Source organism: Aaosphaeria arxii, assembly GCF_010015735.1.
Source record: "Aaosphaeria arxii CBS 175.79 unplaced genomic scaffold BU24scaffold_7, whole genome shotgun sequence".
Taxonomy (NCBI): domain Eukaryota; kingdom Fungi; phylum Ascomycota; class Dothideomycetes; order Pleosporales; genus Aaosphaeria; species Aaosphaeria arxii.
The window spans coordinates 40,259-67,437 of NW_022983480.1; the positions used below are offsets into that span (position 1 = coordinate 40,259).

The 27,179-nt window shown below is 49.0% G+C and overlaps 12 protein-coding genes across 12 annotated transcripts; 4 read left to right on the forward strand and 8 right to left on the reverse strand.

Moving 5' to 3' along the window:
* Positions 1-145: 145 nt before the first annotated feature.
* Positions 146-2,037, reverse strand: BU24DRAFT_484078 (monosaccharide transporter; the record flags this gene model as incomplete). Its single annotated transcript, XM_033533323.1, has 4 exons — positions 146-396; positions 450-929; positions 983-1,327; positions 1,386-2,037. The coding sequence occupies 4 exons, from the start codon at positions 2,035-2,037 to the stop codon at positions 233-235; spliced, it is 1,641 nt and encodes a 546-aa protein (XP_033380761.1). The 3' UTR covers positions 146-232.
* Positions 2,038-2,711: 674 nt separating this feature from the next.
* BU24DRAFT_484080 (DUF1479-domain-containing protein) lies at positions 2,712-4,585 on the forward strand (the record flags this gene model as incomplete). Its single annotated transcript, XM_033533324.1, has 8 exons — positions 2,712-3,047; positions 3,103-3,300; positions 3,350-3,464; positions 3,518-3,675; positions 3,726-3,861; positions 3,910-4,155; positions 4,207-4,313; positions 4,364-4,585. 8 exons carry the CDS (start codon positions 2,712-2,714, stop codon positions 4,583-4,585), a joined length of 1,518 nt encoding a protein of 505 aa, XP_033380762.1.
* Positions 4,586-5,091: 506 nt separating this feature from the next.
* Positions 5,092-6,697, reverse strand: BU24DRAFT_252215 (clathrin adaptor, mu subunit). Its single transcript, XM_033522390.1, has 4 exons — positions 6,289-6,697; positions 6,143-6,234; positions 5,212-6,086; positions 5,092-5,161 (listed from the first exon to the last, which is right to left on the reverse strand). Exons 1-4 carry the CDS (start codon positions 6,623-6,625, stop codon positions 5,155-5,157), a joined length of 1,311 nt encoding a protein of 436 aa, XP_033380763.1. The 5' UTR covers positions 6,626-6,697; the 3' UTR covers positions 5,092-5,154.
* Positions 6,698-7,376: 679 nt separating this feature from the next.
* On the reverse strand, positions 7,377-9,015 carry BU24DRAFT_252234 (Arginine biosynthesis bifunctional protein ArgJ beta chain). The gene is made up of 2 exons (XM_033522391.1): positions 8,396-9,015; positions 7,377-8,348 (listed from the first exon to the last, which is right to left on the reverse strand). The coding sequence occupies exons 1-2, from the start codon at positions 8,914-8,916 to the stop codon at positions 7,457-7,459; spliced, it is 1,413 nt and encodes a 470-aa protein (XP_033380764.1). The 5' UTR covers positions 8,917-9,015; the 3' UTR covers positions 7,377-7,456.
* A 482-nt stretch (positions 9,016-9,497) lies between these two features.
* On the reverse strand, positions 9,498-12,460 carry BU24DRAFT_425088 (uncharacterized protein). Its single transcript, XM_033528655.1, has 4 exons — positions 12,344-12,460; positions 12,218-12,285; positions 11,947-12,165; positions 9,498-10,075 (listed from the first exon to the last, which is right to left on the reverse strand). The coding sequence occupies exons 1-4, from the start codon at positions 12,422-12,424 to the stop codon at positions 9,919-9,921; spliced, it is 525 nt and encodes a 174-aa protein (XP_033380765.1). The 5' UTR covers positions 12,425-12,460; the 3' UTR covers positions 9,498-9,918.
* A 1,563-nt stretch (positions 12,461-14,023) lies between these two features.
* BU24DRAFT_252249 (amidase) lies at positions 14,024-16,229 on the reverse strand. Its single transcript, XM_033522392.1, has one exon. The coding sequence runs from the start codon at positions 15,867-15,869 to the stop codon at positions 14,241-14,243; it is 1,629 nt and encodes a 542-aa protein (XP_033380766.1). The 5' UTR covers positions 15,870-16,229; the 3' UTR covers positions 14,024-14,240.
* Positions 16,230-16,357: 128 nt separating this feature from the next.
* BU24DRAFT_425092 (DEAD-domain-containing protein) lies at positions 16,358-18,609 on the forward strand. Its single transcript, XM_033528656.1, has 3 exons — positions 16,358-16,432; positions 16,612-16,924; positions 17,109-18,609. Exons 2-3 carry the CDS (start codon positions 16,650-16,652, stop codon positions 18,478-18,480), a joined length of 1,647 nt encoding a protein of 548 aa, XP_033380767.1. The 5' UTR covers positions 16,358-16,432; positions 16,612-16,649; the 3' UTR covers positions 18,481-18,609.
* A 59-nt stretch (positions 18,610-18,668) lies between these two features.
* On the reverse strand, positions 18,669-20,858 carry BU24DRAFT_425093 (uncharacterized protein). Its single transcript, XM_033528657.1, has one exon. It carries the CDS (start codon positions 20,848-20,850, stop codon positions 19,069-19,071), a length of 1,782 nt encoding a protein of 593 aa, XP_033380768.1. The 5' UTR covers positions 20,851-20,858; the 3' UTR covers positions 18,669-19,068.
* A 1,129-nt stretch (positions 20,859-21,987) lies between these two features.
* Positions 21,988-22,901, reverse strand: BU24DRAFT_425094 (cell cycle control protein cwf14). Its single transcript, XM_033528658.1, has 2 exons — positions 22,489-22,901; positions 21,988-22,420 (listed from the first exon to the last, which is right to left on the reverse strand). The coding sequence occupies exons 1-2, from the start codon at positions 22,792-22,794 to the stop codon at positions 22,277-22,279; spliced, it is 450 nt and encodes a 149-aa protein (XP_033380769.1). The 5' UTR covers positions 22,795-22,901; the 3' UTR covers positions 21,988-22,276.
* A 224-nt stretch (positions 22,902-23,125) lies between these two features.
* BU24DRAFT_395320 (NADH dehydrogenase, alpha subcomplex, subunit 6) lies at positions 23,126-24,116 on the forward strand. The gene is made up of 4 exons (XM_033525250.1): positions 23,126-23,194; positions 23,248-23,309; positions 23,506-23,652; positions 23,822-24,116. The coding sequence occupies exons 1-4, from the start codon at positions 23,152-23,154 to the stop codon at positions 23,939-23,941; spliced, it is 372 nt and encodes a 123-aa protein (XP_033380770.1). The 5' UTR covers positions 23,126-23,151; the 3' UTR covers positions 23,942-24,116.
* BU24DRAFT_373941 (imidazoleglycerol-phosphate dehydratase-like protein) lies at positions 23,892-25,281 on the reverse strand. The gene is made up of 2 exons (XM_033524544.1): positions 24,785-25,281; positions 23,892-24,704 (listed from the first exon to the last, which is right to left on the reverse strand). Exons 1-2 carry the CDS (start codon positions 25,077-25,079, stop codon positions 24,289-24,291), a joined length of 711 nt encoding a protein of 236 aa, XP_033380771.1. The 5' UTR covers positions 25,080-25,281; the 3' UTR covers positions 23,892-24,288.
* Positions 25,282-25,779: 498 nt separating this feature from the next.
* Positions 25,780-26,207, forward strand: BU24DRAFT_351777 (RBP11-like subunits of RNA polymerase; the record flags this gene model as incomplete). The annotated part of the gene is made up of 2 exons (XM_033523706.1): positions 25,780-25,824; positions 25,920-26,207. 2 exons carry the CDS (start codon positions 25,780-25,782, stop codon positions 26,205-26,207), a joined length of 333 nt encoding a protein of 110 aa, XP_033380772.1.
* Between the last annotated feature and the right edge of the window lie 972 nt (positions 26,208-27,179).

Here is a 27,179-nt window from a genome sequence, read left to right on the forward strand (position 1 = left end):
TACACTATAACCCTGTCATATTATGGGATTGGGCGTCCAAAAAGTTCGATGCAGTATATCTACCCGAGTACCACCGAAGTGACACTACACATGACGCTATTGAAACGGGCCTCACCAAAATAACTCTACACAGATTTACCTCCAGTTCAATCACCCCATGTGAATGGTCATTTTAAATCTTGGAAAGATTTTGTAAACATGGACAACCTGTACATACATTGTCATGGTGGGTTCAATTCTTCAACTTCTCCACATCTATATTCTCCATTTGAACTCCACTGGAATTGTAATCCTTGGTGGCCATCTCGGAAGTGAACGTAGTTGTTGGTTTCCAATGCGATGACTTGCGGGGTGTTGTTTCTTGCAGAAGAAGATCAACCTGCTCAAGCGAGAGGCCTAGAAGACGTTAGCTCTCTTTCAGTACCCAGTCAAGGATCCTCTGCACTTACCCTTAGTCTCGTAAACCAAGAAGTACGCCCACAGGAGACAAAAACAACAGAGACCACCCCAGACGAAGAAAACCTTCGCGCCAAGATTTCCTTGATCCTTGTCGACCATATAAGGTGTTATAACGGCGATAATACAATTCCAGAACCAGTTGGACGACACAGACATTGCAACACCTCGAGAACGCATCGGAAGGGAGAAGTGCTCCCCAACGACAACCCAACATCCCGGACCCCACGTAGAAGCGAAGAAGAATATGTAGAGGCAGATGAATGCGATCTCGGCTCGAACAGTGGATGGGTTATTTCCATCGATGGTTCCAGCTATGGCAATGATAAATTGGCATACAATCATGCCGACGGCGCCCCAAATGAGCAGCGGACGGCGCCCAAATCGTTCAATGGTCCACAAAGATATTGGCGTAGAAAGCACATTAACCAAGGTCGTTATCAGAGAGATAAGGAACGGGTTTTGGATCGAACCTAGGATACAATGTCAGTCACAGACTCTCTCATCATCATTCTTAAAGACTTACCGAGGTTCTGGAAGAAAACAGTGCCAAAGTAGAAGATGAAGTTGATGCCAGTCCATTGTTGCATCATCTGTGCGGAAACACCCAGCAATGTCCGGCGCAAGTTCGAACCTGGATCACGAATAGACCCCGTGAAGCAATTGAGCCAGCTTCTAATATACCCAACGTCATATCCAATGATCTTCATCTCATATTCATGGTTCGCGACGATTTCAGTAAGCTCCTCTTCGATGTAGTCGGAGTCCTCCGGTTGTCCTCGTAGTCGTGCTAAGCTTTTTCTAGCTTTTGGAAGATTACCACGCTTAACAAAATACCGAGGTGATTCAGGCAGAAAGGCAAGCCCCAGGGCTGCCAACGAAATTAGCTGGAGATTTCGACACGACCCAGAAATATGAGAGAATCATACCGAGTATCAGCGCCCAGACCCACTGAATTGCGATGGGGATGCGGTAGCTTGCAGAATTGTCCATGTTTTGGGTAGCATAAACAACACAACTTGCAAGGAGAATCCCGACAGTAATACAGAACTGATATCCGCTGACAATCATTCCTCTGACCTTTTTTGGTGCAATTTCAGACATATAGAGGATGATGATAGCCGATACAAATCCGACACCTAGACCCGCAATGAGCCTTCCTGCCACAAGGAGGTTGTATGCCGTCGAAGCAACTTGAAGAACCACCCCAACAGAGAGCAAGGAGCACCCCGCAATGATAGTGGTGCGACGACCAAACAGATCTGCTAGATCTCCTGCCATAAGAGAGCCAAAGAATGTACCAGCCGACAGAATAGACACAATCAATGACTGCTTTGATGAGGGGATATGGAAACTGGCAATCTCCTGTGGGCTTGCATCTGGACCTGGGTACGGTAATCCGGCAAATTCGTGCTTGAAATAGGCCATACCCATCACTCCGCTAATATACCCTGAGTCGTATCCAAAGAATATACCACCGAAGGCTGCAAATGCGCACATCATGTAAGCCTTGAAGGTGACTGGAGCCTCGATGCGCTCGACATCGATTGGCCCGCGTGGTGAGACAGCGCCGCTAGGCATGACTAATATTGATAGAAAGATATAAGAGAGCTCTAAACAACTGAGCCTGGTGTGCAGAAGCGTATCGAGTACTCAATCAGGGGGCCACGGCATGGCTTTATAGAGCTGAGGGCCCATGGCCAGTGGGCTAAGCAATCAATCCAGAACCTGGGGTTTTCTACCATTTCCTGGATCTCCGACATATCTGGAAACAGCCAGCGGGGGGGAAAGTATGGGGAATATGGGGAAGGTCCATAGTTCGAGTAGTCGGGCATTCACTTGTGATTCTCTATCTAGCCACTTATGGCATGGTGCATTTGGGTCGCAATTGACAAGTAGGGACAAGCGCAGGAAAAAGTGCGGAGCTACTGTATAGAGACCCGCCGCCCATCGGGCATACTCCATTTGTCTCCCCCGCTCCGCATTGAAACAAACAACAATTTACTGACGATGGTCGGAGATCGAATTTCAGGTTCGGAGATACCGTTTTGCGCATCCACTCCGCTGCACACAGAGCATACACTTCGCTATCGCCTGTTGCCTTTGTTGTGTTGATCATCTTAGTATAATACGTTTTTGTATAGATATTGTGTAGAGCATGAATATAAAGACCCTTTGCCTGAAAATATTCAAAAAGGGTCATCGGTTTATCAGCAATCTATTCAGGCTACTTCCGAATATCTGCAACTGCTACAATGGGTTTGGCTTCGAATACGGTTATGGCATCAAAATGCTTCAAATGTCCCACCTTTCTATCTGGACGTTGCCTAGGGAAGGGTTCACCTAGCAGGAGTAGACGACAATTAGCAACAGATGCAACCCCTTTCACGCGACGAGACAAACAGGAAGGGGATATATCATCCGTTTTCACAACGTTCTCTGGTAGGAAGGCTCAGCCACTGTCGGAGAGGTTTCGCGACCTGAAGCGCAATCTCACCGCTGGCTTTGAGGATGAGATCCAGAGATCATGGGATAATCTAGTTGAGGTTCTGAAAGCTCGAACCGAGGAAGTGGCAACCAAACGAGATTCTGTATGTCAAGTCGAGCTGAAATCTCTTGAGTAGGCGACACATCTGATCATGATAGATTATCCCACAAATCAATTTCACAGACATTCGAACAGGTTCCGTACATCCATCAAATATAGACGCCATTCGCCGAACTGGCGTCGCTGTTGTTCGTGGAGTTATTCCAAGAGATCTCACTGAGACACTGCTGGCTGAAGTTCGCGAATACTTTGCAGTGAACACGTTCAAGGGATTTCCTTCCAATGCAGACAAAAAGGTAAGCTATTCACTGCTCCTCAAGTCTGTTTGGTACTAAATGCAGTCAGGTTGTTTATGAGTCTTACTGGAGTCCATCTCAGGTCAAGGCCAGGTCACATCCTAATATGCTTACTACACAATCCTGGATGAGCCAGCTATATACTGCTGGTGTGAACCAGAAAGGTATGGGTATCGTTAGGCAATTACATGCACTCGTGATTGCTAACAGACTATAGTTGACTTGACAACTCCACTCTCCTATTGCGACCGAGTGCAAATTCGCCCACCGGGCGATAAACAATTCTCACTGTCCCCTCATGTGGATGGTGGTGGAGTGGAAAGGTGGGAGGATGCAGCTTATAACCATGTCTATCGCAAGATTTTTCAGGGAAAGGTACGTTTAAGTGCATTCGTTTCCTGTAGAGCATGGCTTAACGTGGGAAGTGGCAAGAGTACGATCCATGGGATCTATCCGGTAGACTTGATGCAAATATGAATATGTACGACGGTCCTGGTGGCTGCTCGGTATTCCGGACATTCCAAGGCTGGCTTGGATTGTCTCAACACGGTCCTAATCAGGGTCAGTTCGGTATCTTTGAATTGTGGATCTAATCGCTGATGAATCAAGGAACATTGGTTGTCCATCCAATCTTACAGCCCTCTACTGCATATTGGATGCTCCGGCCATTCTTCAAGCCCACTCGAAAAGGATCCTTAGATGGGTGGAAGTTCTCCCTTGATGATGAGGACGGCAATATTCTCCTTCATGGAGCAAATCCTGGAACCGCCCAAGAACATAACCCTGATAATCATCCTCATTTAATGCTAAGCGAAACCATGATACCATACCCAACAGTAGAGCCTGGCGATACTGGTAAATATCCCATGAAAGTATCTTCTCCAATGGTGTTGCTAATATACTTAGTTTTCTGGAGCGCAGACACCATCCATGGCACAGAGCCTGAGAATACAGGCAATGAAGATGCTTGTGTTTTTTATATTCCCTCTGTGCCATTGACCCCGAGTAATGCTGTATGTTTAAGCCTTCGTCCGATCCCGACATTTGCGCTAACTTTTCAAAGCAATACATAGCACTACAGCGGGACTCTTTCCTGAAAGGAGTTCCCCCTCCCGATTTCCCAGGTGGAACTGGCGAGTCTACTTTCTCCGACAGAGCGAAAGTCGAGGACGTTGTAGGCGAATCTGGTAGATCCGCAATGGGGTTAAGTCCACTCAAAGTGGATGGGCAGGGTGGAAAGCAGGAAGCACTCACGAGAGAGGTCAACAACATTCTCGGTTTCTAGACCTGCCTGCAGCTTCTAAATTTTATTTGTGTCTGAGATCAGGATGGGGTTCCTTAGACGAATGATACGAAAAGAACGTTCCCTTACTGGCCCGATAGATGATTGTGAAGACATTGACGAGTATTGGATACCCATTCTTCATCGCACTTTCACAGGTCGGTCACTTATGCTGGGAGAATACCTGGGTCAGCAACATATGTATCATCCAATTCGACTTTAGAGAAATACGAATGTACGAGGATCAAGCCTCTCGGGTTGATGTGTGACAAGATCTCAAGCCACATAGTAAATACGAGCATGAGTAGAATCATCCAAGATCATGGTCAAGTACGTGTCCATCACTACATGTATTATAAGTGTGAGAGAAGCGCGCTTCTTGGTATAAACGCCTGCATGCCAGCTTTAGTAGGCTGGCTATACGTTAATGTATTCAAAGGAAGGTGACCGAACATGAGCTACAAATCGCAAGATTGGATATCTCAACTCGCCCAATGAACGCCCGCAAATGCAATTTCAAAAGGCCTGCAATGCTCTGCCATGATGTTGACTATCATTGCGCACAATCCACTTCAAAATCTGAACCAGATGTTAGCATTAAGGTCCGAATCAAAACTAGTTGGACGTACCTAATCTCATAATTGCCTGCTCTTGTCATGTATCGTACCCATTTTACGCTACTGTAGTTGCTCTTCTCGAAAACCTTTAAATAACGGACGAGCAAACCGGAACTTGTGAACATAAGAAGGGAAAAGTTTAGGCTCAGCGGCGGTCTACTCCATGCCTTTTGGTTTGTCATACTGGTCAGACTAGCCTCAGCGCTGAGGACAAACTCACTCTGTCCGGTGAAACGGGGAATCTTCCACACGATGTTGTTGTGCTCTGGTTCATACTTTGCCTTGCCTTGGCTCGTACGCTCAGTGATACGTGCGGTGTTTAGAGGTGTGGGGATTCGAACGACCACGTTGGTAGCGAAGAGTTTTGAGCCGTAATTTGCACGAATGGCGATGCTGTACTCGACCTTTGTCTTCCCTATCTCGTTGACAATTGCGTGTACCTTGAACGGCAAATTGACGTTCTCTGTGGCACGGTATCTCATCAATTCGAATTCTCCGTCGGGCGGGATGAAAGAGATGATCCTATCAGTGTCGAATTTCCCGAGCTTTACACACTGGTGAAATTGGCAGTCTTCTAATGTCACACTTCCTGCTGCTGCTCGTGTTGCTTTTGCGCCGGCCCTGTTCCCGCTGGGTTGTTGAAGATTGTCCTCTCCAAGCGTCAACCGATCGTTGAGGCCGAATTTGCACTCGGGGGTGCCAGAGAGATAAGCTCGCATGACGATCTGACCATTCACATCGGCTCTAAGGACAGTCCCGGTGGCAGACATCAAAAGATTCACATCCTCAATAACGTCGACGAAAGCCTCATTCTTTCGGTATTTGATATCGGCGCGCCGCCAGGAAAGAGCACCTGTCGCCTGCATGGTGATTTTGGAAGAGTCCTCCTACGCCTTGTTAGCTCGATGCCTGGTCTAGTGATGCTCCTAGACAGCGTCCGTACCATTGCCCGTTCTGATTTCACTCCTTCCGTAGTAATATACATCTTCAGGGTGTCGGTTTCAGTGTTCTGCGGGTATCCGAAATCCAGTATCTCTGACTCATTGTATCAGCGCAAGCTTCAATGCCCTATTAGGTGCATCTACGCACCATCCAAAAGTTCATATACAAGCACAAAGTTATTCTTGACGGCTTCCTCATCGAATTTCCCAAAGTATGCCTTTCCCAGTCCCACCAGCCGATATAGGAACTCAAACACCAATGCCGCATTTGCGTTGCTCTTCGTTACGGCCACCAAATATATGTTCTCGTGTTTTACATGGCTGAAAGTCGTAGATCCTAGGGTGAGAATAGGAGAGCGAACTTGAGCGTTGGAGATGACTTGAATGCGGAAAACGTCGGCGAGCCGCGGGCGGCAGTCATTACGGAAAGCGCGGAAGATGAGATTCTCCCCTTTCTGATTGAAAATCAATATACCGGAAAGCATGGCGGATGCTATGAGGAAGTTATCGATTGCGGGGTGGAAGAGCGGCGGATGGTGTTTTTGGTGATGTACGAGTAGCTGGAGCTAATACAGGGGTGATGGGTTCTTGCCATACCTATTCCGGTAAGATCGGCATGTTGTTATACAGAGAGTTGGCACGTCAGGCTGGCCACCTGCTAACTTTGTTGTATGTTCTGTACCTAGAGTGTCTATTTAAGAGTGTACTATAGCTAGTAAATAATCTTGACAGCATTTAACAACCCTTGCAAAGGCAGTGTTGTGGACATAAAACACTAGCAGATGGCCAGCCTGACGTGCTAATACTCTGTATCGATGCTTCCTGACACAATACAACAAGGCTACACAGCGCATTGCTTGACCACGTAACTAGGGACCTGTCTATCTACCTCATAAACAATGGGTGCAGATACGCCATTTCTCTATGCCTCGTCGGCTAGGTCTACGAGGGCTGATTTTGACAAACCTCAATTACACTTAGCAACCAAATCAGGGGTTCTCGCGGATGGTGGGTTAATTGATTCAGTCCGCTCAACTTGCAACCGCATGGAAATATGGCCGTTCCCGTTGAAGACTATTTTGTTCATCAGGACGGCTTGTGAAGGAACACTCGAATGGTGCAAAATTACAACAAGGATTCGCATATTACATGTTTAAGTCAATTAATACTTGAATATCGCACTTGCATCGCTGCGTATAGGTCATCTAGGCCGCGAACACACACAGCACATGTGGATTGTCGAGCGCTTGCTCATTCGCTTTTGTCTGACGCATTGCTATTCGAATATTTATCGACGTCGATAAAGTTTCGATATTCTATGTGCGGTAGTCGCCATTGATAGTGACATATTCGTGACTAAAATCACAAGTCCAATAGACTGCCTCTTCTCCACTCTCGTTCTCGCTCAGCCGAACCAATATTTCCAGATCCTCTGCCTCAAGAATTTTACCCGCCCTCGTCTCATCAACCTGCTCGGGCTCGCCCTTGACAAGCAATTTCAGCTCCTCACTTCCATCAGTGGGAACGAACGAGACGGAGGTTTCGGTTGGCACTACGGATGATACTCCCTCCGCGTAGCCAGTGGCACAGAGAATACGACCCCAGTTTGCATCTTTGCCATACAGGGCGGTCTTGACGAGGGGAGAGCGGGCGATGGTCGATGCCACGCGCTTGGCGTCGTCATATGAGGCAGCATTTGTGACCCGAATTGTGACGAACTTGGTAGCGCCCTCGCCATCACGGACGACCAATTTGGCGAGGTCGATGGCAAAGTCTGTGAGTGTCTTTTGAAGGTGGTTGAAGTCTGGATGTTGAGCGGAGTCGATTGTGGAGCCGCCAGCGGCGCCATTGGCAAGTATGGCCACAGTGTCATTCGTGGAGGTGTCGCCGTCAATCGAAATACTATTAAACGACTTCGTTATTGCAGATGTCAGGAGGGTCTGGAGCGGCGCTGGTGCAATAGGTGCATCGGTACAAATTATGCCCAAGAGTGTAGCCATGTTTGGGTGGATCATTCCCGCACCCTTAGTCGTGCCAACAATATGGTATTCCTCTTGTGATGAAGGCAGTGTGAAGGTGCGAGACAAAAGCTTAGGGAAAGTGTCAGTAGTACAGATCGCCCTCGCCGCAGATAACCAGTGGTCATGGGTGCCGCCAAGGTTGTAATATGCGGTTGGGACTTTGCTAGTAATCTTATCGATGGGGAGGCTGAAACGATCAGTAAGATGGACTCGATGAAATAATGGAGTGCATACCGTTGTCCAATGACGCCGGTGCTCATGACGATAGTCCTACTACCCTGTCCATCGTCCTCGCCATTACTCTCTTCCTCAAAGCATTTGTCCGTTTGCAGTCCCATTGTGATCGCATCTTCAATGCCACCCTTGCCGGTAACTGCGTTGGCACAGCCTGAGTTAACAACAACTGCCCGGACTCCATCGCCCTTCCTCTTCTTCAGTATCTCCCGCGACACAGTGACAGGTGCAGCCTGAAACTTATTTGTAGTAAACACAGCGGCAGCAGAGCATGGCTGGTCGGAAGCGATCAATGCAAGGTCGTCGAATCGTGTATTGCTTGGTTTCACGCCGACATGTGCGCTTCCAGCCCTAAATCCGAGGGGATAAGTTCCGGTTGTCGGAACATATTTCCTCTTCGCTGCGGGGATCGCTCCTTCGCCTGGCGCAGCGTAAGTGCGGATCTGGGGTCGGGTGCGAGCGAAACGTGTGGAGGGAGAGATGCGTGACAGAACGGAGGGATTGGCTCGTGCAAGTGTCATTGTGCTGCATGATAATTAGTAAAATCCTTACAATGGATGGATCTTGCTGGTATGCCTCAGATATGCCTCGTTCTGCGGTATATCGCACTATTTTGGAGCGCTAAAGAGCTGCAATGACGCAGTAGTACTGGGAGAATGAACGTGGCGTAGTTGTTCGTGTGTGGCCACGATTTGGGAGGTAAAGGATATTATATAGTCATGGCCTTCATACTTACAAGATATGGTGACTCCGGTAGAGGCTTGACTCATTCAATTGAGGGATATCCGCTCCGCCTCGCAAATGTTAGTAGAGGTCAAGTCAACAAGTGCGGAGGTCGTAGGAATTTCGGTGGAGACGATAAAGTAAAGCTCGCCGCTATCGCAGCCGCGCGCGCTTTCCTGGAGTGGACTAGCGGCATTTTCTGACTCTTGTAACACGTCCACGGATTAAGAATTGTTGCAAGTTCGCTATTACAATCTGAAATTGCTGTAGACCAATTCAATATTAATACGAATTGCTTGTTGTTTATTGTCATTGTTGCAGTGAATATCTTATATACATCCGGAATTGTGGAAAGTAACCCATGTTGTATGACAATAGTCTTGCAGATATGAACGCTCAAACATTACATATGTATATTTGACCAAATTTCACAGCAAATGCGAATATAATCGCACACACATGGGAACCATAACACAGAATGATCAAGACTCGCATTTTTGCCCAAAAATATCGCAATGTTTGGTTTCCTAGTCGACACTTACAACTAACAACCCATTAAAACGAGAGGTGCCTGCCAATCAATCTGGCCTATCTGCCACTGAAAGAAAAAGAGAACCAGGAAAACAACAAAAATAACGTATAGCGCAATAGAAAATAAGATCATGAATGGTCGTTACTGTATGCCTGTATAATTCCTTCCAAATTTTGCGTAATGAGAAAGGGGAAAAACGTTGATGTAAATGCAGTATGAACTTATGAATAGAGGGTGCGCATCTGTCCGTTTTGGTATGAGAAGATCGCTAGCGCTGAATCTCTAAGGAATATTCTTTCTTGACAGTTGCAGGAGAAGTGGACGTATTGGTGGTGTGCTTTTGAGCTTCAGGTGCAAGTGCCGGCGTAGGAGTTGTCGATCGTGAATAGTGGAGATGTCCAGATATCGAATCAGCTGATCGGGCACTGTTAAGAATATTGAATCAGCGACTGAACAAACATTGTGTCCATGGCTCATCCAGTAAGGAGTTGGACGTTTGAATGGCCACCAATAGTCTGTTGAATGCGTGGAATCTGTAGAGGTAGGGCAGAGCTGCGTCCTTATCAAATTATCAATACGGATTCCTTTCGGGGTTAGACCTGCTGAAGACTAGGCAAAGAGTGGGATTTTCGATGACCGAAACAAATTGATTCTGTACAAGCCGAATGGCGAGTCGGGCTGGTTAAGTACATTATGGCGCTCGCAAGAGTCTGTCCTGTCTGAAACGTAACGGCGGAAGATTGGATTGAATCCCGAGCATGTGGTATGTGGTGATAAAAAGGAGATCTAGGAATGAAAATGGAAGAAAAGAAGAAAGAATGGGCACCCATCCTTCCCTTCAAGAACTTTTCGGACTCAAGCAATGGCACGGCGAAACTCCCACATCTCGGCATATCCTGGCGGCAGGTCGAAGCTCCTATCACCCAATGGGCGGCAACATACGGCGACCTTTGCTTGTTAAATACTGCCTGTTAGGCATCCTTTATGGAAAACCATCCCTCCTAAGGAGAGTCGCCAATTCCTTGCGGCTACAAGCTGCGCGTTACACTAAGCCTCATGCTCGGGAATGTTGTTCGTTGAACCAGAAGGTGTTCCCAGAGTTTAGGAGTAAAGGCCTTAGCAAACATTTGGCTAGTGAGCTCCAGGCTGCGGAACAAACGAAGTTCAAGTCCATCCTTTCATGTGGTCTCCTGGTGAAGGCATAATCCGGGTGAAATGGTTCCGTGACAAATAATGAAAGGTGTTCCGAGACCACTAGGGTTAGGCTCCCCTGCCACAAGTCCCAAGTTGTTCGCCATTCCTAGTTAACATTGGCTCCTGAAGTATGTTCCGAGGACCAGCGAGGATGATATATCTGGTGTCGATGTATGCATGGGATTTCCGGTATTTGTTGCAACTTGGAATGGGCCCAGCGCCTAGGTCAGCCTCAATGTTCCCTCGCCTAGAGCAGCGCATTGCATGGTCCCCAGTAGTCATGCGGCTGTCCAGTTTAACAACGGGCATTGACAGGTCCAAAATGTACAGGAAGAAGATCCAGGAGGGTATATCATCAGAACTTGCCCATTAAGATTGGGCCATCCATAGGCAGTCCTTGTCGATCCTTTGAATAGATTACTCTCAGCACTTTTGCAGACAGCACTTGAGCTATCGTGCTCCATGCTCCGTATAGATGGTACTACTCGATGAAGATTAGCTCTAACAAAGCAATGGCGAGCCAATGGGATCTGATTTCACCTTGAAGTCCCCACGAAGGAGCGGCGCATCTTCGTGTTTCTGTTTCGGATTCTGGAAGGTCAATCTGAAAGCTACTAGGTCTAGCATTACAAGCAAGTGCCATGAAAGGTAAGACTCATGGCAGCATCAATTAGTATTAAATCCCTCCTTATGGCTTTAGGCTCCGTTTGAGTTCTGCGGTTGAATAATAATAGGTGTGTACACCGAAAGGAAAGGTCCAGCCCAGGCAATGGATTAAATAGCCTGAACTCATGAAGGGGCGCGCTCAAGGGTGTTTTTTGGTACGTGGGCCTAAGTGGTCCGAAAAGAGGAGTTAAGAGATCTCTTGCCTTGGGCTGGACTGAACTGGGCCAAAGGGGGTCCATTGTGGTACGGAGGAACGGAGTCATCTATCCAAGGGCTGAACGTTCCTGTCATGAGTCCTGGATCAGGGTTATGCATGGAAACAGGATAATCCAATGGAACTTCCGGTGGAGAACCATGAATAGGGCCTTGGAAGACAGATTGCGTACTATTTTCGTACATGCCAAGGTTCCATTGTGGAGAGATTCCAGATACGTACATTGATTGGGAGTCATTCATTTCCCGAATCCATCCCGTCTCGACTGACGCAATGGTAGGTGTGTGACCTTGACTAGGTTGATTCTCTACACCGCTGTGCTTGATTCCTAATGAAGAATCCCGCGTAGTATGAGTCTGCCCATTGACACCCACAACTTGCAGGTCATCCTTTGGCCTCTTTCGGGCTTCATCTTGGTTCCGGAATGCGGGAGAAGATCGTCTGCTTCGTTTAAGTCATTGATCCAGTGCAATGGCGTGAGATATTGACATACTTTCTGGTCCCTTCGCAGGTCTCATTGTCCAGATTGATGTGCTTGGCCATGTCCGTGAGGTGAGTACACTGTAAGATGTGAGACCATGCTCTAAAGGATGAAAGAGAAACGATAATCGTTGACTACTTTTGCCTTGTTCCTTTTACACTTATCACAGGCTCCCAGCTTTCTTGTCAATTTGTATTCTTTGCGCTCTTTGGGGGTCATTCTTCTCTTTGTTTTCATCTTAACCGGTTTACCGTCATATTGATTGAAGAGGATTATGCTCGCGGGTTGTTGGCTTGCAGTTGGAGACGGCACTGTCGTATTTCCAGTAGCTGCATTCTTTTGCCTGTTCTGCTCTTCGACCCGTGGTGATCCGATCGCTGAGACTACTGGAGAGTCATGCGAATTTGGACTAAACTCGGAAGAAACCTCGCGATAGCTACGGGACTGACTGATCGGAGTTGTCGCAAAACCACTCTCGTTTGACTCGAGATGAGATAGCTTCTGGTCTTCGACCCGCATATCTTCCAATTCTTTTTGGAGATACTTAATCGCTGCCATGTGCTTCCGCTGCCTCAGGTTCTGGCCTTCAGGAAATTGCAGTCTCAGTTGATCGGCAAGCCTATCCGAACCCACACGATGTCGAAACTTCAATCCATTCCATGGTGAAGTATGGTCGTTGGTGTCTGCATAACGGTCGATGACATCTAGAATAGACTGACCCTCCTGATCATGGACCATGTTGGGGGTACTAGGTGGAGTGAGTTCGATCTGCATGTGTATGGAAAATGGGCATTGTCGAGAGATGGATAACGGGTCTTCGGCCAGTAACTGGGTCTCGCCCTGGTCAGCAAATAGGAACGTGCAAAGGAATTAGTTTCACACAAGCCATATGAGGGATGCGTGAAAATCTGAATAATATCCTCTCTCGAGAAGATATCGAACAGACGCATGCAATGTGTAGCATGAACTACAAGAGCTTATGGAGCACAATGACCTACGATCTTTGTTGGATAGGAAGCAGAACTACGTACACAACTGTCTAGCCAGTCCAAGTGATGCCTTAATCGAACGCTGAAATTGGTCTTAGGGTATACGAAGCAACAATAGAGTAAAGATGAACTCGGCGGGGAAGTGGGCTACGGTCTACACAAATACAACACCGTACAGATGGCCATGCAAACCCCGGCGACGCGGGTAACTGCTTCAGCATGCACTCAGCTCGAAAGAGTGCTACCCCGAAACTTACGGCGTCCCGAAGTGGTAAGAGATCTAAAAGAGATACCTATCAACTAGGCTGAACATGGAAAGATTAGAATGAGGTACGGTGTCCCCTCGTGGGCTAACGCGGAGTTGGTACAGGCATGTTGGAGTGCGGGACGACCATTTGGCGATGCTGATTGGCGACTCCTGGTATATGTATCATGGGCACCTGGGAGACCAAAATCGAGATAATTCGCGTCGTTCTGAAGGACCACGCGACACGTATACCCGGTTCCTGTATCCCATGTCGAGGCGCAGACGGCGCAGACGATTGGCGATGGGTGGGACGTGGTAATCAGCCTGGGCTGGCTGTTGGGCCCCACCACAGGAACCTTGGGCATAGTTGCATGGTAAGCAGTCGATAATGGTGACGATTTTACAGTTCAGATGCGCATTTGAGTGTATGGCACATCAAGTCAACCAACCGAGTCTCTGCTACTAGGCTGCTTGCTCTTCTTCCCGAATTCCGTGGCTTCATCGCGGTTCCCTTCTGTTGATTGCACGGCTAGCTTGGTATATACCCTGCTCTAATCCCTACACCGTAAGCTGGCAACTGCGTTGTCCACACATCAGAGGTCAATGGCTGAGAGGTTATGGCGAATTATACTTGTAATATAATGGCAGATACGGGACATGGTGAAGGGATGTCTAGGTAGCCGTTGACTCTGCAATGGGTAGGAGTGGAAAGTATGCCAAGGAGCTTCTCCCAATCGGGAGACCGTGATGAGACAGTCCTCCTACGATGAGAACTACTTTCACGGAACCCAGCAGACTTTCAACACGGTAAACTGATTCTATGAGTGATGTACTCGAGAATCTTTAGAACCTTTTCATCCTCGAACCGTCTTCCAACCAGCTGCAAGCTAATTGGCAACCCATGGAATTCCTGAGGATCATACAGCTTTGAATTAGCCTCGTCAAGGTCACTGAGGAACTTCCCTCTCCCTTCAGGTTTATCGATCTCCTTGTTTACCTTGGTCACCGGAAATACAGCGCCTGGATAATCAAGAAGATTCCATTGGCTGGTATACCACCAATATTTGGCGGTGTTATGCTTTGGTGCTACTCCAGGCCCAACTGGACAGAGAATGGCATCGACATCAAGGTTGTTCCAATGGATGGCGTATTCCTTGCGATAAGCCTCACGCTCCTCGAGCCAATAGGTTAGTTCGCCAACTGTAAGCTTCTGAACACATGGATTCTCCTTAAGCATCCAAGTAGAGAGCGGTCGCCAGGGTTCACCGGCAGAATCGATGGTTTCAGTATCATACTCACCTCCGTCAGTATAGTACAGAGACGCCAATATGGCCCATGCCTCATCGTGTAACCGAGCTGGGAAGTCGACCACTTCGACGTTAATCCCTCGGAGCCGGTCTGCCACCTGACGCAGTGCACGAGTGATTGGTGGGTGAGGTTTGACCACATCGTCATGCCACAAAACTCCAATCTTGAGCTTTTCTGTGAGAATAATTTCCCTCCACGGTAGCGGTATCAACGCAGGCTCTGTTCGCCAGGGTTCTGCATCGATGATGGTCTTCATGAAAAGGTGCAGACCAGACACCGTAGTAGACAAGGGTCCTAGAACAGACTCCACGGTATCAGCGCCTGCCATCATATATCCCCATCCGTCCGTGGGGATTCGGAAAGCTGTGGGCTTAAACCCATATATCCCACAGTTGGCAGCGGGACTGCGAATACTACCGCCCACATCGCTGCCTATGCCAAGACATGACCCGTGAAGTGCAACGAGTGCACCTTCGCCTCCTGACGAGCCGCCTGAAGTGAGATTAACATTGTACGGATTGACCGTGACTCCATAAAGGTTCGAATCTGTTTCTAAGTGCATCATGGTCTGTGGGATTGTCGTTCGGCAATGAAACACCGCGCCAGCAGCGTTCAACAGCTGCAAAATATGGGCATCCTCCTTAGCGATATTGTCCCAGAGACCAATGTATCCTGTGGAGCATCTCAAGCCTTTGAAACCAATATGCTCCTTCACGCTGATAGGGAGGCCATGTAGCGGCCCGATCGGCTTGCCATGTTCCTTGAGATAGACGTCGAGCTCTCCTGCTCGTTGCAAGGCCAATCTAGGAAGCAGTTCCGTAAGGCAGTTCACCAATCCCTGTGACACGGCTGCGCGCTGAAGATAAGCCTTGGTCACAGTTACAGCAGAGAGGTGTCCCGATGCAAGGGAGTCCAGTAGCCTGTCAGGAGGCAAGTCGGTTATGGAGATTGTGGTCTCGTCCAGTAATCTTTTTGGCAATGAAGTCACATCTTTTGGAAGTTTTTCTGGGAGGCCCGGTACAGATGGAGAAAGCTCAGCAATGGTCGAGTCACGATGAGCTTGGGCTTCACTGGCGATGGCCTGCCAGCTTCTCTTATTGGAAGGCTTCTTTGGTGGCATCTTCAATAATGCATAAAACACTGTCACAGCCGCAGCCAAATCTCGCTCGTTGAGTGGTGATGATCGGTCTGCCTTGGTGTTTGCTAGAGTGATGGGAGATGTCCTGGGCAGAGGTCAGATCAAGACAGCACTTCACATGGTGGGGGTAGGTAGGTGTTTGGAAAGCGGCTAGTTGATAGGCTGTGACCCTTCAGCGAATCCGGCAGCAACATGACAGGTGGTGTATTACAGCAATGATGGGAAATTTTCTGAGTTGGTAGATACAACTTGACTTGGTCCATGGAAATTTTACTACCTACGAGTCTCTAGCTTGGTTATGGTTGGCTACCTACATGGTAGGTAGGCATTGGTGCTCTTGACTCGTGGTTGATGGAAAGGGAGGAGATCAACTCTGTTCGGCTTATCGATATCGGAGCGCAATTAAATTTTCCCGCTATTGGCTTGTGAATGTTTTGGTCGCGCCTTTTGCAGAATCCATCGTCAAACTCGTCAGAACAACAAATCGCAATACCAGAGCGCAGAGCCGAGTTCTTTTCCTTCCATTATCTCTTTGACAAACTTGGGTACGTTAGAGTGCCACATTAGTGTACACTAGAGCCAATGAATATTTTGTTTCGACATAGCATTCTCCAGTCTAGCTCACTGAAACATTATTCTGCTACCTTTATCACAAGCTGCCTTCATCGTCCTTCTCTGCTTGCTACTCATTTGCCCACGCTGTTCATTCACTCACACTCATCAGCTTCCACTTATAACCCTCAGCCCATAGGTCTTATGAGCATGCCTCCGCCTCCCAAGAATAAACAGGGCCAGTCAGGTCGGAGACGGCATCCTTACAGGACAAAGAAGCCCGCGAACGACGCAAATTCCACGACCCCTGCCCAGCAACCCAAGCTATCGAATGACAACAACGATGCGGTGTCCCAGCCGGAAGTTATCGATGTAAAAGGACTTTATGGAAATTCTGCTAGCGGTGGTGAAGCTCGGCCGTTCTCAAGCTTGGGCAGGACATTGGATCAGTCATTGCTGAATGGCTTGAATAGAATGGGATTTGAGTAAGCCAATCTTTCCATGCGAAATTTGATTGGGGACATCTATATTCCTCGAAACTGCTTTCCCTGTTCTGCGTGCCTGTCAGACTACACACAAGTGAACCCTGGAAGAAGTGGATAGGATTTGACTGCTCAAGATGTTACGAGCATCATATACCCCTTAAGCTTTGCTAATACTTCTCACTAGATATATGTCCCCTGTTCAACAAAAGGTACTCACGGAGCTTCCTTCGCTATCGTCCGACTGTCTCGTGCAGGCAAAGACCGGCACGGGCAAAACGGCCGCCTTCCTACTCCCAGCCATCCAAAACCTACTGAACGGGAACCAACCCAGGAGGGGGAAAGTCGGTATCCTTGCTATATGCCCTACCCGAGAGCTAGCCCTCCAGATAGCGAAAGAGTGCGAGGGTATTACCGCATGCATGAACAAGAGGATAGAGTGCCATACCGCCTTCGGGGGAACATCGAGAGCCAGCGCCCTTTCGAAGTTTTTGAGAGGAGATCCCACTGTGCTCGTTGCAACGCCAGGTAGATTAGACGACATTCTTGGCGAAGAAGAGGTTCGCGAGCGTTTTGATGAGCTCAAGACTGTCGTTCTCGATGAAGCCGACCGCATGCTTGATCAAGGCTTCGCTCCGGCCATATATAAGATCCTTAAGCATCTTCCACCGAAACAAATGGCAGGATGGCAGGGCATGTGCTTCTCTGCAACGCTGCCTGAGAAGGTCAATGACGTGGTTAAATGTGTGCTCTTCCCAGGCTATACATACCTCTCCACAGTCGATCCCAACGAAGCGCCAACAGTCGATCGGGTTCCGCAGTACTCCATTCTTGTGCCTACCGCTAAGGAAACATTCACGGCGCTCTATGCACTTTTGGAAGCCGAGTATAACCAGTCTCCCTCCGACTTCAAAGTCATCGTTTTCGGTACCACAGCTAATGGAGTGGGTCTGCTGTATGATCTATTCAAAGCCGCGCTGCCTCAATTCAAGCTCTATGAACTCCATAGCCGCATGAGCCAAGGCTACCGCACGCGCACATCGAACGAGTTCAAAGAGGCCGCGAGCGGGATTCTATTCGCATCGGATGTAGTCGGCAGAGGAATGGATTTCCCCAACGTCGGCCTCGTCATCCAAGTCGATCTTCCCTCCTCCCAAGAACAGTACATTCATCGGGTGGGCCGAACCGCGCGAGCCGGTCGCGACGGGCGTGCAGTTACCATCTTATTCGATAACGAGGCTTTCTTCATCAAGACGAACCCTTCCCTGCCAATCAAGCCGTATCCTACCGCACTCAACACCACACAGTATCAGGGCAAGCTTGACGCAGCCTTCGCGCAAATCGACGAGGAGGCTAAGGCGAAAGCTTATCAGGCCTTCTTGGGTTACAACAAGACGTATATGAAGAAATTGCGCCTGGATGCAAAGGGTCTGGTACAGATCGCCAACGAATACGCATTTGCCATGGGTTGTCCCGAGCCGCCGATGATCGAAAGGAAGGTTGTTGGAAAGATGGGATTGAAAGGTGTTCCCGGACTCAACATCGGCACGAGGAAGTAGAGCATCCGATTGTTGATTGAGCTGGACAGGTGGTGAAAATGGGCGTTCGAAGTAACGCGGAGTTAGCAACCATTACCAGAGAACCAGGATACCCCATACATAAAACATAGACATAGATGAAAGCTTCTCATTCACACATCCATTGCTTTTACATGTACATTGTGGAAGATATTGAATTGAATTGCGCTCGATGGCTAAATGCTTACGTACCGTACAAGACGGTACAATGGGTACTAAAAAGGAAACTATCCGCCGTGGGACATGTCGAACCATCATTCAAGGAGTCCTACCATCGCCGAAGGGTATATGTAGTGTACAGTGTGTTGTTTCCAAAGCCCAGACTCCGTCCTCCGATGCGGGGACTCAAAATCCCTCAGTACAGAATGCGCCAAATCAAGTGAGTATCTTGTATCTACAACAAGAGATGAAGTGGAAACTTGAAGAAAAAATTGCGATCGACTCCGACTGCCGTCATGCGTCTCATCGAGAGACTCTCTACTGTAATTTCGTTGTACTCACACTAAGAAATCAGAAATGCTCAATCGCTGGACCGGATCACACACAGCCCAGCTAACGTGTGTCTGGTCTCTATCGATACGCTTTCTTCGCTGCAATCCTTACAGCCTCCCAGTCATTTGTTTCTATGCCGTCTCCCATGATTACATCCACACTTTGTGCGTCCTCATTCGCGTAAGGCAGTCTAATCTGACTTCCGAGATCTGCATCCGCGTTTCCGTAAGGAAATCTAACTTGACTTCCCAGATCTGCGTCCGCGTTCGCGTAGGGTAATCTAGGTTGACTTCCTAGGTCTGCGTCCCTTTCGGCTTCGCTGGCGGCATACCACTCATCGAGCACTTCGCTGATTCTTAGGGGCGAGGGCCAGGGCGAGCCTTCGTTGGCTTGATATCGTGGGCTAGGGACTTTGATAGAGGGAAGTCTATGGGAGCCATTGCCTTGTCCCTGCAAGCCGGCTATCGTGTGATCGACTGGTGATTCAAAAACATCTTCGACACCGAGAGAGGCGCCGAAACGGCCGGCTTGCATGTCCATGTCTGCATGCTCGACATATTGTGTTGCATATTGTGTCGGGTATTCGTCTTGCAGTTGTTCTCGTTCAGCTCGGGGATAGATGTCAGGTGCCATACCACCCTCCGGTAGCATGTTTGGTGGCATTTGACGGTCGGAGTATGGACGGTACTCCATGTCTGGTGAGGTATTTGTCGAGGTTGGCGGGAGTGGGAATGCCGCAGTGAGTGAAGTATTGGTTGGTGATATGTTGGATTCGTATGAACGCGCCGTCGAGGGTATGGCGTCGAACTTGGTCTCTGTGAAACTCGGAGCGCGGTCCGCGATTAGAGTGGTTGCAGAGTTTATTGTTCCGGGGTGAGCTGATATATCTGCAGTAGGCGGCATATCGTTCGTCGCATTGAAAGGACGACTGATGGTTGGTGTAGAGCGAGCTGAGGAGGTGTCTGACTGTCGCCTTCGATACCAGAGATACGCAGGGATACAAAGTAGAAGAAGACCTATGAGAATGCTGGCTACCGCTATGCCCGTGATACTAGCTTTGGAAAGACCAGTTGGAGGCGAGAAATGTGATTCCTGAGGAACGCTCGATGCGTCGGAAGAATTTGTTGAGGTTGTAGGACCCAGGCGATTTGTAGCGGATTGTAAGTCTGAAGATTTCCAGTTGATCTGAACGAGTGGTGCAAATATCTCCAGACTATCTATCGTTTTCGAGCCCACGGCAAAAGGAACAGCGAATCCAGGAACCTGTCTCTCTACCCCACTGCTACACACTTTAACTTCCAAGTTTGTCAAACTGGCAACCTGGCGGCACGTTTGAAATCCTTGTGATGGGTCGGTAGCACATGTGTATCCCGTAGGACAGCAGCCGACTGCGGTCTCTCCAAGGACTAGAGGAAACTGAAATTCGCCATTGGCCATGGGTCCTGGGGTGATGGTAGCACTTGTGCTTTCTCCGCTGCTCGGACGAGCAAATCCACACGCAGAAACATATCCTGTTGGACATATCGTCCCTGGTGAATAGAAGCCCAAGCCTCCAAAAGTCTCAACACCAGGTTGCAACGCCGCTGCTGTTACTGAAGGCCAACACGATATGTTGTCGACAGGCCCATCATCTGCGCATGATTGACCCACTCGCGCGATGCCAAATTGTGGTGACTGCAGAGCTGGTCGGGTACAACTCGGTGGAGGTATGAATGCGGTGCTCAGAGGTCCTAGGTTGATGCGTGGTCTGGTGCCTGTGGCGACGGGTGTTGGGGATCCGGTAGCTGTTGCCTGCGCTGAAGGTTCTTGTCGGCGATGATGCGGATGCTGATATGCCGATTTCGCGATCAATGGACTCATCTTCTTTGGAGAACGATCATATGCTGTACAAATTGGAAATGCATGTTAATGTGAAAGTGTTGAGCAGCGCATGGGGAGAAAGGGACGTTGGAGGTACGTTTGTGCAGTCGTGGTGAGAAGCAAAATTAGGAATTGACAGATGCTGTAGGAGTAACAGAGGATGGAGGAGTAGTGTAAGGTGAATGGCAGGGCAACTCCTTCGCCACGGCACGAAGCAGAACGGACAACCGGTCTCAAGATCTTAGCATGGGAACGTTAGTGTGGATCGGATTCTGGCGGTTGTCCATTTTGCTGTGTAACAGCTTGTATCTGAAGGCTGTTGGATTTGATTTACGAGGCTGAGAATTACAGTAGCTGCTGCTCTACATCAGTTGGAGTCGCTAAACCGGGCGTACCCATTTTCAACATTGTTATTGTGACGATGTATGAGATATTGCATGAGTAGGCGCATTCGAAGCCAGTGTGAAGTTCATGATTGAGCAATTGCAATTGTTGTGGTCCAGTTGCAAATAGGGAATATCCCGCCGCAGCGTCAGCCAGGTGATACCACTTGACGGCATTCGGTAGCTGAGTTACCTTCTCAGCATCTGTTCGTGTATGAGAGATGTCGATGAAGTCCGAGAATACACATGTTGGGTCAGGTACGCGGAGCAGAGGAGGGGACGTGCACGGACTGAACGCCCAGTCCCGTGTCCCTTCCCATGTTCCGTCAGCGATCCAACGAACGCCGTGGCGGAGTGTTAGACTGCCATCTGTAACAACACATGGCTCTATCGTCGAATGGAATCCTCGTACTGGAATTCTCCGATAATCGACCTGCGCCGGACACTGAACATAGACCCACGTGTATGTGCACCTTCCGGAAGGTTCGCTATGAGTACTAGACAGGGACCAGACGATCTTGGATCTGAAACAGGGACCTAACAACCAATGGCCGTGGTGCCAAAGAAGTGAACGAGAAGACACAGCTGCTGATAGGTGTCAAGGTACATAGTGACAAAAAAAGACAGGGTTTCACGTGGAGCAAAATCAGACGACGCGTCATGGTTAGGAGAGTTGGGATAATGCGATAGATAGGGTTGCCATTTACGGTTATAATTCCTTTCTTTAACTAGTCGAGCTCCTCTAGTATGTTCTGTGGACTTGTTAACACTCGAGTTTGAAAGAAGAGATAAAAGGCCATAAAGACACACCAGCTATAACATGAACCACACTCATCCGTCCTTTGCAGGTTACTAGCAGCACCTGTGGCTGCTTCGCGGTATCGAAACGCTAGCACAGCAGTCGAGCAGCCACAGACCCTTGGGCGATAGTATGCCCAGGCGGGCGAAGACTGCTAGTTGTATTATAATGCCCGGTATGGAAGCTCTGGAGAGGCCGGACAATTCTTGGGTCTCTTTCTGATAAGCACCGATCTCGACGTGCTTCAATCGCCAGAGGAGCAACCACGGCATCCACAGCTAACACATTGTATCTCCTGATCCTCTTTCAGCTGCTCTTTGGGTACGCGACAGATGCATGTCGAGCGGAAGTTTGTCTCTTTAGTCTGAATGCATCTTAAGCAACACAACTAGGAGCGTGTCAGATAAAAGTGTCTGCTATTGAAATCGCGTGCGCAAGTGTGTATGGCGAACTTACCTTCTCGTAACCCTGCTTCTTCCACTTTGCGATCAACATGGGATCCGCGTATCCGTTTTTGAGCAACCAGTCGTACAACTTCTTGTCGATGGCCTCCTTCTCGTAGTAGAGATCGTAGATGTATCGTGAGCGCTGGTGGGTGATTTGGAAGATGGGCCATGTCATTTCGTATTTCTTCTTGCCCTCATGAGAGGCGTTCTCAGCATCCTTCATCTTGTTTGCGAACTCCAGCAGTGTATCTTCGATGTCGTCGAAGCCATCTGGTGGAGGCTTGCGGCCACCGCGTACGGTTCTTACTGGGGGCATGTTGGTTTTGTTTGGCTTGTGGCTAGGACGATGATCGTGGAGACGCAGAAGCGTATGTGGGAGACGAGGTTAAGAACTTCACGGTGGCGACGTGGTTCTTAGTAACAGTGTTGTGGTTGTTGTTTTCAGTGAATGAGAGTTGTTGGCGGCGACTTTCTCATAGTCTTCTCTTCGTTGGTTGGTACTCACTCCTACATCATCGGCAACTTTTAACGCCGCCCTCCCCGCCAAGCCCAACCCGGATCGCGCTAAACCGCAACCCACCACCCGAGCCTCATCGTCAATTCGTCAAGTTCGCGAAAGCTTGACCAAAGGCCCTCATTTGAATCTGCGTTCGAAGCTCCCTACACCGCAGCCATGGTCATCAATCCCACCTACCTCGCCCAGAGGACGCGATCCTGTGAGTCATGGACGAGTTTTCGAGGACCGGAACGCCTGCTAATCGAGATGTAGCTGTCAACTGGAGCGATGCGAAACGTCGAGTTATCCACTCTTACCGGGACTGGCTCCGTGCTGTATGTTCAATTCATTATCTCTAGACTCCGAGGATATCTTTTTGCGAAGGGTTCATGTTAGAAGAGGAGGCATTGGACTGGATACGGGTTCTTGTGGGGTGTTTGAATGACACTGGGGGCTTCCAACACTATCGAACCTTCGCAGTAGAAACAGACATTCTCGGACGAGCAGCCACTAACTCGAGCCATTCAACAGGCCCCGGAGATCCAGCAGATGTACACACTTAACCTCCCCGTGAGCACGTTGCGGACGAAAGTCCGACAGGAATTCGAGCGGCATCGCTATGTGAATCAATTAAAAACGGTGGACGTGTTATTGTTCAATTCGCACCAGGAGTTCCAGGTACGACATATCCTACCCTCATCTTCCCCTTCCAAAGGTTGTTGTCGGCCATTTGAACATGGAGCTACACGATACACCTGGTCAGCGCGATTTACTGCGTTGTGATTGGCTGGCGACAACCTCTCAACCAAGAGAGTTGTAGAACTCTGCTAACGACGATGGAAACTAGGAAACATTGAATTTCTGGAAGCAAATCTCGCACGTATTGAAGTATTTCCGAGCGGAGGAGGAGCCGAACGCCCATCTACCCAAGAACTTCATCAATGGGTTCTTGGAGGGACGGAATTAGAAGGATGGAAATATCCAACCAACAGGGAGTTCCGACCCCAGAGGAAAGGAATAGAAAAGAAAGATTCTGTATATAAATAAGCCTGACAATACCAATTCCGTTATCCGCCTGAACTTTCCCATGCTTCCCTGATGATCTTATACGTGAGTCACGGAACTCATCGGACAATGTAACCATTCATTCCTTCCATATCGTTTTGAATAAGATCATTTTTTCTATGATTGATATAGTACCGTCTAAACAGAACACCGTCATCCATTGCATTGCCACTACGAACGTAGTCGACAACAATAGTATTTCTTAACCCTTGACATTCAATATCGAATCTACCAACATTCGTCACTCGTTCAATACAAAACACCCTTAGTACTCCTGACCTCGCCCTCCCACTTCTGCACAACAGTAGTAGCCTGCCTGATCGCGATCGCCAGGGCCTTGAACGCGCTCTCCGCCCTGTGGTGGTCGTTCTCGCCCTTCAAGACGTCGACGTGCAGCGTGACGGCGGCGTTCTGCGCGAAGCTTGCGAGGCAGTGGCCGATCATCTCGGTGCTGAGGTCGCCGACCTTCTCGCGGCGGAAGCAAGTGTCCATGTTAGAGGCGAAGTAGGGGCGGTTGGAGAGGTCGATGACGGCGCGGGAGAGGGCCTCGTCGAGGGGTGCGTAGGCGTAGCCGAAGCGGGTGAGGCCTGTGGAGTTGGCGAGGGAGTTCTTGAAGGCGGTGCCGAGTGCGAGGCAGGTGTCTTCGGCGGTGTGGTGGTCGTCGACTGGGAGGGATGTCAGTGATTGTTCAATGGGACGGAGGGCCGTTCCAAAGGATGTTGAAAGGGAGGGTTTGGGGACGTACTGTGCAAATCGCCTTTACACCTGATCCTCAAGCTCCAACCTCCGTGTTTTGCAAGTGCATGCAGCATGTGGTCGAGGAAGCCGATGCCGGTGTCGACGTTGATGGTTTGCGACTTGGAAGCTTGCGCGGCGTGGTCTTTCACCTCGCCATTGGTGGATGCGGCATTGTTGGCAGCATCGATCTTGTCCCAAAAGTCTGATTGCTCGAAGGGCAGAAGCTCGCCGCCGTCGATATTGAGGGAGATTTGAATCTTGGTCTCGTTGGTATCGCGGTTGAGGGTTGCGGAGCGGGGCATGGTGGGCGGTGGTGATGCTGGAGATGTGACAGTGCGTGTATTTGTATGAGTAAGTCTGTCTGCTTGAGAGGTTTTTCGAGGGTGTAGTCGGTCGCAATTGTTGTTGTTGTCAGAATACAAATTGATCCGCCACTCTGTTCCGCCAAAAGAAAAAGAACCGTCCCAAATCCAATCTACGTACTTTCCGAGTAATTAAGTGACGCCAATCAGCGAATCGGCGTGGGGCAGAACAAATCAGCCCTAAACAGTAGCAGGCCCGCCAAGATTTCCCGCCGTCGACCGCCCCGCTAAAACTTTTCGAAGATTGACTCTGTGTATGTACAATCCAAGACAACACAGCTTTCAATCACTCCATTACAATCACCACTGCATACCACGGCGAGCCGATTTAACACCAATTGAATCAATCAGCGATTCTAGTGCCTCAACATCCTCGAATTCCCCAACCTTACGCCGCGCATCTCTCCACGTAGACTCAGTTCTCAAAAGCTTCACAACCTCGCACCCAACAACAAGCTCCAATACAAACACAAAGAGCCGGAATACCAAGCCCAATCTTCCCGGGAGCGAAGAATAGAACGAATCTTTCAGATAGACCCCTAAAAAAAACACGATACCCACAATGCCAGCGCCGACATTAGAGCCCCAACACCCCACACACGACGCATCGCACGTCGAGATCGTCTCCTCAGAAGACCTCATGGAAGAAATCGACGCCCAAGTCGACCGCGACCGGATCCGCGTCGTACGTTTCCCTCTTCCCTCTTCCCCCACTCCTCCTCCTCCTCCTCCTCCAAATCCCCATACCAAAACCCCTTGAACTAACTCTACAACCCATAGCTCCCCGGCTCAACCCCAACATCCGCGTCCTTCCAATTCGACAACGAAGACCACACCTTGGGGAACGCGCTGCGCTACGTCATCATGAAGAACCCGGACGTCGAGTTCTGCGGGTACTCGATCCCGCACCCGTCCGAGGCGAAGCTGAACCTGCGCATCCAGACGTACGACGACGTCAGCGTGTACGAGGTGCTCGAGAAGGGGCTGCGGGACCTCGAGGGCCTGTGCGACGTCGTCGTGGATACGTTTGCTGAGGCGAGGAGGGAGAAGGATGCGCGGGTGTCGTAGTGGAGGAGATGGGTTCGGTGATAGCATGGGATTGGCGTTTTTTTTTTTTGGTGCGTTTCTAGTTCTGGGGTTTTCATGAGGGTTCCCTACCGTGTGTGGGAGATCTGAGGAGGGGAGGAGGTTTAGAGGCGTTTCCATGTGCATCATATTCCCTCCATCAGCTCTTCGTATATCAAAAATGAAGATCTTACTCTCTCCGTCTACATCTTCTGGCATTGAGCAAGAGGGTGTATACATGATGACTGTCAACAGAGAAAGTGTCGTGGTTTAGGATTGAATGGGGTTGCCTGCCCGTCCAATTCTTTGACCGCATAATAGTATCTTTCAGGCTTCAGTGGAGAAATACGATACCCAGGTGTGTTTCTTCCCATGTCCCGGCAACTAGTCAAAGGGATGTATGTTCGGACTTCGGATCACGAGCCAGTGATCTCTCTCAATTCCAACCATTCAAATCACGTACAGAGCAATGAGACAGCCATCATATAAACTTAGTAAAAGGGTACTTAGAATTTTTGATGAGCAAGCAAGCAACGATCATTCGCAAGATGTGAGACCATTAACACTTAGTCTTTTTCCTCGAAAGATCACTTGACTACGGACATAGAAAAAAAGAGAAATTGATCTCCTGGAGCTGCAAAACACGTGTTGACTCCGAATTCCATTCCAGCCATCCATCCATTTAATTGTTGAACAAAGAAACTGTCATCTCGGGAGGGAAAACAAAAGGTCATTAGGCCGAGGCACAAAGGTGGTAAAGAAAAGGTGCACAGTGATGTATAACCTGTGCAGGGGGGTAATCGATGAAGAGAAAAATCCACAAAACAAGACTTGGAAAAACAAAAACAGGAGACCCATTGCGCACTGTGGGGAGGAAAAGTCCATACAAGCCCCGACAAAGTTTACACAAGCAAAATAGCTTTATGTACGGGGTGAATCCTCATGGCCTGAGCCTGATATCGAAAACCAATGCTC